The sequence below is a fragment of the Trifolium pratense genome, linkage group LG3, assembly GCF_020283565.1.
Source record: "Trifolium pratense cultivar HEN17-A07 linkage group LG3, ARS_RC_1.1, whole genome shotgun sequence".
Lineage (NCBI taxonomy): Eukaryota > Viridiplantae > Streptophyta > Magnoliopsida > Fabales > Fabaceae > Trifolium > Trifolium pratense.
The window spans coordinates 51,765,936-51,775,789 of NC_060061.1; the positions used below are offsets into that span (position 1 = coordinate 51,765,936).

The window sequence follows — 9,854 nt, forward strand, 5'->3', positions numbered from 1 at the left end:
TTGCGCCTTCACTAGGAAGCTACGTTATCAGACTTGTGAGTCTATGTAGACTTGTAAGAGTCCGTCGAGTCTACAAAAATTAAAAAATATTACGTTAAAAAAAACATATAAATATACAGTGTCAGTGTCTAGATCTAATTAACATAGGTTTACACTCCCAAGTTTGGAGTTACCACCAGTTGTATGCGTAATAAATCAAGGGATGATATAACATATAATGAAATATTAATATGTTAAGAAGTCCCACATGAGTTGCGAAATGGCCTGACTAAGCGTTTATAAACTAGAGGCAATCCTCACCTTGCAAGCCGGTTTTGTATGGTTGAGTTAAGCCCAAACCCAATACCCATTTTAAGATGGTATCAGAGCCTAACCACAATTCGCTGGGCCATTTCGTCGGGCCGCCTGCAATCAGGTTTCTGATCGGGCCCTCCACCTTTCATATCCGCGCCTCAAGCCCATGGTGCTTGGCACGAGGGGGTGTGTTAAAAATTCCCACATCGGTTACAAAATGGCCTGACTAAGCTAGAGGCAATCCTCATCATACAAGGAACTAAGATTCATATATGCTTAGAACTGTGATTTTGCTGCATCAACTGTGAAATAATGGTGTGTATATTCAGCACTTTGATGCCAATACTACACCAAATTTATAGTCATACAAAATTCATAACTTTGTAAAATCCTTGTCCTCTCCAAGTTAGAAGTAAAACCAACCACACATTACATGAGAATCTTGAAAACAACCAAACATTAGATCATCTACAAATCACAAAATCAAATGCATTGCAGTTCAACTACTTTGCAGGTGGTAAATTCCAACACACATTTATATTAGGCAAAACCAAATTTTAGCACATTTGAACAGTGTCACAATGGCATTCTATCGGCCCTCTAACAATGAGAGTGAAGCTTCATTTATTGAACACACTTTTGAAGATCCTGTGTTATTTGTATTATCACTTCCTGCATAGAATCCGGGTTCACTTGGTTTGGGAAGTAAATTTTCACCCTTTAACATATAAACCACAGATGACATGTTAGGCCTATTTTCTGGTTTCTGTTGTACACACAATAGACCCACATGAATAAATCTTATTAATTTTGAACATAAGGCCTCATCACCTAACATGTCAGGTATTAACTCCTTTGCCCTGTCTTCAATCCATAGTCTCCATGCCTAAAATAACATCAAAGTTACAGCCAGAGTAAGCTCAATCCTTACTCAATTTTTATTTGACGTAATGATAAATCCAGAACATTTATTGAGACAAAAAAGAGAATAATGAAAGCAACTATAAATAATGTGCCACGAGATTGAGAAGCACACTTCAAAACTTACATGACCAAGAAGGTTTAGATGATGTAGAGGGTCACAAAATCCGCGATTCTTCCTACCGCTAATTATCTCAAGAACAACGACTCCAAAGCTAAAAACATCAGATTTTATTGAGAAAGATCCATGCACTGCATATTCGGGAGGCATATATCCACTGCAAGAAAAAGCAATTTTATTAAAACGGGTGGTGACATTGCAAATGACGATTTAAACAAAGTACTTGTAACATAATTTTCAAGTAATTAGTCATTAAATTATTTTTATTAATATTTTCCACGTATTCCAATGTGAACAAATATTAGCCAAGACTGAAACCAAAAATTGAGGACAAAAAACATATTTGTTAAGAACAATGATGATTAGCTAGTGATTCAATTAGTTTGTTAAGTTTGTTATTATGTAGTTAGTTAGCTAAGTCTCAAATTGCCCTATATAAGAGCAGAGCACCAATTGTACTGTTTTCACTATCTGTATCAAATATGAATCCTTATGATTTTTACTATCTTGAAGACTTTCTAAGCTCTTTTCCATTTTCCCCAAACCATGCAAATCTTAACATGTTTCATAGATACTAAAAATGAAATTGATGTAATTATGACCGAGACTAAAGAGTTATTTAAGTCTAAAATGAAAGAAATAATTTGAAATTACTATGTTCCCATGACTCTATTTGTATTAGCTTCAGCTTGGTCTCCGATAAATGATCTGGCTAAACCAAAATCTGATATCTTTGGGATCATATCAATATCAAGAAGAATATTGCTTGTCTTCAGATCTCTATGTATGATTCTTAGTCTAGAATCCTGATGCAGATACAGCAGCCCCCGAGCAATCCCATTAATAATTTCCAAGCGCTTTGTCCAATCTAGTAATTTACTTCGTGTAGTATCTAACAAATGACACATTCTTAAGTTAGCATGAGAACTACATTATGGCAACTTAAAAACTGAGAGCAATAAATTTGGTTTGTGTGAAAGTTCAAACCATAAATGAAGTAGTCCAAGCTTCTGTTGGGCATGAATTCGTAGATCAACAACTTTTCATCTTGTTGAATTGAACAACCAAGAAGTTTTACAAGATTACGGTGTTGAAGTGTTGCCATCAATTGTACTTCATTTTTGAACTCCTCGGTTCCTTGTCCCGATGTTTTAGAAAGCCTCTTAACAGCAATCTCTTGGCCATCTACCATTATGCCCTAGTAATATTCTTAGAAATTTTAGTACTTACTATGGTAACCAATAACGGGATAAATTAACTTGGTAACCAATACTTTACCTTGTACACTGGTCCAAAACCACCTTGTCCTAATTTGTTTCTATTAGAGAAGTTATTTGTTGCTCTAGTGATTGTCGAAAAATCAAATATTGTTGCCAAGTCACCATCTTCCTTGTGTTTCCAGTGAAATAACTTTTTTATATAACCTGAAGTAACAATTTAAGTGTTTTAATGTTAACAAAGTAAAGGGACACCACAATCAAACTTCAGAATCCATTTAAAGTTGTAACTAATATGTTTACAACACTATCTGAGTACTATTTAAGCAAATCATCAATATTTGAGACTTATCATAAATTTTTCACCTGGTTCAAGCTTCTTTCTATATGCCGATGTGACCAATACAAGAACGGTTAGTCCTATAATGAATGAAATAACCCCTGCTATTGTCCCAGCAAGCTTCATGTTACTCTTATTCTTTTTATTATCTGATGAGTGTATATAGTTAAAAATGAAAAGGGAATGTATTAGCGTCGCATAATTTCACGTTTTAAAGTAAATGTCAGCCGACAAGAAAGTATTGAAGCTTTCTATAGAGAACATGTTCAACTTCCATTTGGAAGTTGAAAAGAGAATTTATTAATGTCACATAATTTAATAATATCAAGACAAATGGTGAAATTTATATATTTTGTCTATATATCTAACTAAAAAGGAAAAAGATGTAATAGGAAACCAAAATACCAAATTCTGAAGATGCCAGCCGTATGTAAATGTCTTGTCCTTTGTCTGGATGTTTTGTCATGTCCACAATGTTGTCAAACCAAAGTAAACAACCACTTCCACCATATGTGATATCTAAATTTGCAATTGCACATGCAGTGCAAGAACAGTTTTTCAAACACATTGTCTTGCATTCCTCAAGGCTCAAGCTGTTGTCAAACCACGATGATGACGTATCTGGCAACTTCATGCCCGTGTAATTGAAAAAAACATCTCCATGGAGACAATTTAAAGGTGTCTTCCTTACACACCCATCAGACCAATTCGATGAATTCCATTTTGTTTGAAATTTTGGCATGAAACCTTCCAAGCATTCACATGTTGGAAAGTCATTTATATTGCAGTTAGAGTTGATACCACACATGGCATAAAGATCGCACTGATCTGCAGGATTAAATTTTATGGACTCCCAAATTTGTACCCTATCTGACCATAGAAAACGTTGTGAAATTCCATTCGGGTCTAGCACCACTCTAGTAATAATTGAACTGTTCAAAGATTGATATTGATATGAGAGTTCATTGTCGGTGAGAAATACTGAGAAACTCAAGGCACTAAACAATCTTTGCCAAGAAATACCAGTGAAAAGATCAGCATCTTCATGCCATGAGCCTTGTCTATACAATAATATTGTTTTCTTTGCAATAACCAGTTGAGGAAAACCACGTGCATCTATCCTATACGAAAACTCACCTTCAGCAGGATCTTCAGGGTTTCTCCAAGATGTGAGGTATTTATATGGACCAGTAATTAAATTAGTTTTGAGCTTCATTCCAACAAGGAAAGTGTTACCTGGATAATCAAAACTTTCCCACAGAAAATCCTCATTCTCGCTACTTCTATTTGCTTCTTTCACAACAAGGTTTCCTGAGTCCAACAACAGCACAACAACTGATTTCACCACAATGTTTGATGAATTAGAGGACCAAATAATGCCTTTGGAGCCATCAAGAATAACAAGACTTCCTTGATCATTGAGTTTCATCATTGCCGTTGAGTTTTGTACTGGTGTGTTTCTATTGGCAACCCACACAATAGTCTTCGGTGATATGTTGTTGTACCATATACCAAAGTATTGCCGTTGTGGATCTCCAAAGTTGAAAAATCCTGCTTCAAAGGTTCCTGCTGTAGAAACAAGGGTATCATTGTATTGTATAAACTGATTTGGAGTAAGTGTGTGCTGAATAGAGTAAGTAGGCATGGTGCAAAAGAAGAAAGTACACACCATTAGCATTAGCACCTTATTATGGTTCTCCATAGTGTTTGTGTTAGTTTGTCTTCATCATTTTCATTTTATCAAATTCCAAATTTTGAGAGGGACTTTTAGCGTTCTATCATGGACTGATGCTTAAAATTATTAGATGGGCTAAGTCCAAGTCTTCCCATTTGCGTATGCACCTTATTATTATTATTATTATTATTATTATTATTATTATTATTATTATTGTTTTTTGTGTGTCAATTCTTCTTGCTGATGCAATGAGAGCTAAACCAAAACATAATAATTTAGATTTATTATGTTTAATAGTCAGATTAAAAATAAAATAAAAAAATATGAATGTAATTTAAGATATTGTTTAAGCCTTTATAATTTAAAAGAGGTGAAATCTAATTTTTAGCATAAGCGGTGCGGGTTCGGGGTGGGTATCAATGTACCTATTACTCGCCCCAACCCCGTCTTTTGAAATCGGGAAAAACCCGAACTCGAACCCAAATCTAGTCAACCCGGATTTTTCCCGTCAAAGCGGGTATGGATTGAACGGGTATCCGAGGGTCGAGGATATGAATTTTATTGGCATGCCTAGTCATGGTTCTTTGATAATAAGGTAGTAAAGTATAAACATCTAGAAGAAGATGATGCCAATGATGTACATCCCCATATTAAACTCTTATTAAGTTATTAAACGGTTTATTCAATTTATCACTATGTTCAGGGCATTCGAATTGTTTCAGTCTTGTAGCAAGGGTCTGTCGATCGAGTCAATGTCTTTCCGGTTGTGTAAGGGCAGTCACGACAATCAGGAAACAAAAAAATTTGGGACCTTTATTGTTGGACGAGCACATCCAATTGATTCTTACGGAGGTGCAAACAGCTCTACAGAGTTGGGCTGCCAAATATTTGGGGCCTCTTTTTAAAATTTGTTTTATCTAGGGGTGAAAACAGCGTAGCATAGGGGGTGTAAACAGTAAGTCAGCAATCTACTTCCGCCAGGCCAGCCCACTCAAGTAGATTGCTGACTTGTTGTTTACACCTCTAGACTACGATGATTTGTTGTTTGCACCTCATAGTAGACCACGCATTACCCTTGGCCATCACAAACGCGTGCTACCACTCGACCAGCTTGGAACGGACCGGACTTGGGCTTAGATGATGTGTTATTTTTAACTCACGAGATTAATTAATTTTTATAGTGCGCATTGACACATCACCAGCTCGTTCCAATCCGTTCCGTTTCTAAATCGATAAAATGTAAAATGTAGCATAATTTGGTAATATAGATTGTAAATTTCAAAATAGTTTTTTTTTTTACTAAACAATTCATCAAATGTTATCATCACTACCTTATGCACCAGTACAACGTTCAAAAACTTAAAAGGGAACAAAATACATAGGGGTAAATAGGTAATTTAATATATAAACGGGTGGGTGAATGAGTTTCTGGTGTGGGTTTGATACTACCCAAACCCACACCCATATATTCGGGTGCAACCCAAACGCAGTCAACTCGAGTTTCGTCCGTTGACTTAGGTTTGGGTTCGGGTGGGTCTATCTGGTTTGGGCCTACTCCCTCTTAATATTCATTCAAAATCATGTTTCCATTCTGCTTAAAATATTTATAAGTCATTCCTTCATTTTTCAAACACCTTAAAATATTTGAAAAAGCATTGGCATCTCCAAGTTTTATGTAAATCCAGCCACACAAGTACATGAGAATCTTGAAAACAACCCACACAACCAAACATTGGATCCACTACAAATCACAAAATCAAATAGCTACAACATCAACAAGCATAATCTATAATCTATCTTCTTTGTACTTGCCAAAACCAAATCTTAGTACATATTTAACAGATCCATATCAGTGTCAAGCATAATGGCATTCTATCTGGCCTCTAACAATGAGATTGTAGCTTCATTTATTGAAGATCCTGCGCTATTCATATTATTTTTACCTGCGTAGAACCCTGGTTCACTTGGTTTGGGGAGTAACTTTTCACCCTTTAACATAAGGACCACAGAAGACATGTTAGGCCTATCTTCTGGTAGCTGTTGTACACACAATAGACCCACATGAATAAATCTTAATATTTCCGAACATATGGCCTCATCGTATAATATGTCAGCTATTAGCTCCTCTGGCCTTTCTTCAATCCACAATCTCCATGCCTAAAATGACATCAAGTTTACAGCAAGAGTAAGCTCAATCCTTATTAAATTTTCATTTGACGTAATGATCAATTGATAAATCCTATTGTATCTGTGAACTTTCAATTATCCTAGTAAGGAAAGCAGCTATAATATTAAATAGTGTGTCACAACTCACAAAATAGAGAAACATATACACTTCAAAACTTACGTTCCCAAGAAGGTTTAGACGACGTCGAGGGTCACAAAATCCGCTATTCTTCTTACCGCTAATTATCTCAAGAACAACGACTCCAAAACTAAAAACATCAGATTTTATTGAGAAAGATCCATGCACTGCATATTCTGGAGGCATATATCCACTGCAAGAAGAAAAAAAATGATGTTAGTAAAATAAGATATTAAAATGGGTTGTGACATGGCAGAACTGAAGGTTTAAATAACTTTGTAGTAATATTTGTTCATATTGACCTATTGACTAAAATGAATATGGTCTACATATTCCAATAAGAGTAAATATTAATGAAAAAAGAAACCAACATATATTACAAAGACTGAAGTTATTTAAACCATAAATTGAAATAAATATAAGTCAAAATTACTATGTTCCCATCACTCTATTTGTATTAGCCTCAGCTTGGTCTCCCATAAATGATCTGGCTAAACCAAAATCTGATACATTTGGGATCATATCAATATCAAGAAGAATATTGCTTGTCTTCAGATCTCTATGTATGATTCGTAGTCTAGAATCCTGATGTAGATACAACAGCCCCCGAGCAATCCCATCAATAATTTCCAAGCGCTTTGTCCAATCTAGTAGTTTGCTTCGTATAGTATCTAACAAATGACACATTTTAACTTAACATGAGAACTAAATAATGGCAAGAGTAAAACTGAGAGCAATAAATTTGGTTGGTGTGAAAGTTCAAACCAAAAATAAAGTAATCCAAGCTTCTGTTAGGCATGAATTCGTAGATCAACAACTTTTCATCTTGTCGAATAGAACAACCAAGAAGTTTTACAAGATTTCGGTGTTGAAGTGTTGCCATCAACTTTACTTCATTTTTGAATTCCTCAATTCCTTGTATTGATGTTTTAGAAAGCCTCTTAACAGCAATCTCTTGGCCATCGACCGTTATGCCCTGGTAATATTTTTGGAAATTTTAGTAATTAGTATGGTAACTATTAAGGGGATAAATTAACTTGGTAACGAATACTGTACCTTGTAAACTGGTCCAAAACCACCTTCTCCTAACTTGTTTCTGTTAGAGAAGTGATTTGTTGCACTAGTGATGGTCGAAAAATCAAATATAGTAGCTGAGTCACCATCTTCCATATCCTTCTTTTGAAATAAGTTTCGTATGCATCCTGAAGTAACAATTTAAGTGGTTTAATGTTAACAAAGAAATCCAACTTCAGAATTCCTTGTAAGTTGAATACTATTTAAGTAGATAATAAATATTTGAGATTTGCTTATCATAAATTTTTCACTTGACTTACCAAGCTTCTTTCTATATGCTAATGTGACCATTACAATAAGGGTTAGTCCTATAATGAGTGCAATAACCCCTGCAATAATCCCAGCATGCTTTGAGTTCCTCTTATTCTTTTTAGGATCTGAGGTATATACTTAAAAGTGAAACATGAATGTATTAGGGTCGCATAATTTCAAGTTTTAAACGATGCTTAATCATATCATATGAAGTTTTTATGCTATATATCTGAATGAAAAGGTAAATGATGTACTAGGAAATGAAAATACCTAATTCTGAAGATGAGAGTCGTATGTAAATGTCTTGTCCTTGATCTGGAAAGTTTCTCATGTCCACAATGTTGTCAAACCAAAGTAAGCAGCCACTCCCATTATTTCTAATATCTAAATTTGCATATGCAGTGCAAGAACAGTTTTTCAAACACATTGTTTTACATTTCTCAAGGCTCAAGCTCTTGTTAAACCATGATGATGATGTATCTGGCAACTTCATGCTTGTGTACTTCAAAAATCCATCTCCATGGGAACAATTTAAATCTGTTTTCCTTACACACCCATCAGTCCAATTCAATGACTTCCATTTTGTTTGAAATTTTGGCACAAAACCTTCCAAGCATTTACAATTTGGAAAGTCAGTAACATTGCAATTAGAGTTGATACCACACAAAGCATAAACATCACACTCGTCTGCAGGACGAGTACTAGTAGCCTCCCAAATTTGTGTCCTATCCGACCATGTAAGACGTTGTGTAATTCCATTTTGGTCTAGCACTACTCTTGTAATAATTGAATTGTCAAGATTTTCATATTGATAAGAGAATTCTTTGTCAGTGATCACTGCTGAGAAATTATATATTCTATACAATCTTTGCCAAGGAACACCAGTGAAAAGAATTCCATTCCATGACCCTCCTCTATACAGAATTCTTGATCCCTTTTCAGTAACAAGTTGAGGATAACCATGCATATCTATCCTATATGAATACTCTCCTGTAGCAGGATCTTCAGGACTTCTCCAAGATGTGAGATATCTATATGGACCAGTAACTGAATTACTTTTCAGCTTCATTCCAGCAAGTAGAGTGTCACCAGGATAATCAAAACTTTCCCACAAAAAGTTCTGAGTGTTGTTTGCATCTTTTACAACAAGATTTCCTGAATCCAAAAGCTGAACAACTGGTTCCACTCCAATCCTTGACGAATCGGAGTTCCAGATAATGCCTTTGGAACCATCAAGAATAACAAGACTTCCTTGATCAGTAAGTTTCATCTTTACTGTTGAGTTTTGTGCAGGCGTGTTTCTATTGGCAACCCACACATAAGTCCTTGGTGATATGCTGTTGTACCATATACCAAAGTATTGTTGTGGATCTCCAAAGTTGAAAAATCCTGCTTCAAAGGTTCCAGCTGCAGAAACAAGGGTATCGTTGTATTGGATAAACTGATTTGAAGTAAGAGTGTTCTGAATAGAGTAAGTAGGCATGGAGAAAAAGAAGAAAGTACACACCATTAGCATTAGTACCTTGTTATGGTTCTCCATTGTGTTTGTGTTGGTTTGTCCTCATTTTTTCAATTTATCAAATTCCAAATTTAGTTGACAGACGGCTTAGTCTAAGTCTTCCCATTTGCTTACACACAATTAGCATTAGAACCTT

General features: G+C 35.3%; 1 protein-coding gene across 1 annotated transcript; it reads right to left on the bottom strand.

Annotated features, from left to right (window-relative positions):
• Nucleotides 1-649: 649 nt before the first annotated feature.
• On the bottom strand, nucleotides 650-9,754 carry LOC123915365. The gene is made up of 15 exons (XM_045966491.1): nucleotides 8,470-9,754; nucleotides 8,208-8,336; nucleotides 7,930-8,075; nucleotides 7,639-7,849; nucleotides 7,307-7,544; nucleotides 6,916-7,066; nucleotides 6,444-6,725; nucleotides 6,203-6,309; nucleotides 3,299-4,614; nucleotides 2,920-3,042; nucleotides 2,615-2,760; nucleotides 2,324-2,534; nucleotides 1,991-2,228; nucleotides 1,343-1,493; nucleotides 650-1,180 (listed from the first exon to the last, which is right to left on the bottom strand). The coding sequence occupies exons 1-15, from the start codon at nucleotides 9,737-9,739 to the stop codon at nucleotides 884-886; spliced, it is 5,016 nt and encodes a 1,671-aa protein (XP_045822447.1). The 5' UTR covers nucleotides 9,740-9,754; the 3' UTR covers nucleotides 650-883.
• Nucleotides 9,755-9,854: the final 100 nt, after the last annotated feature.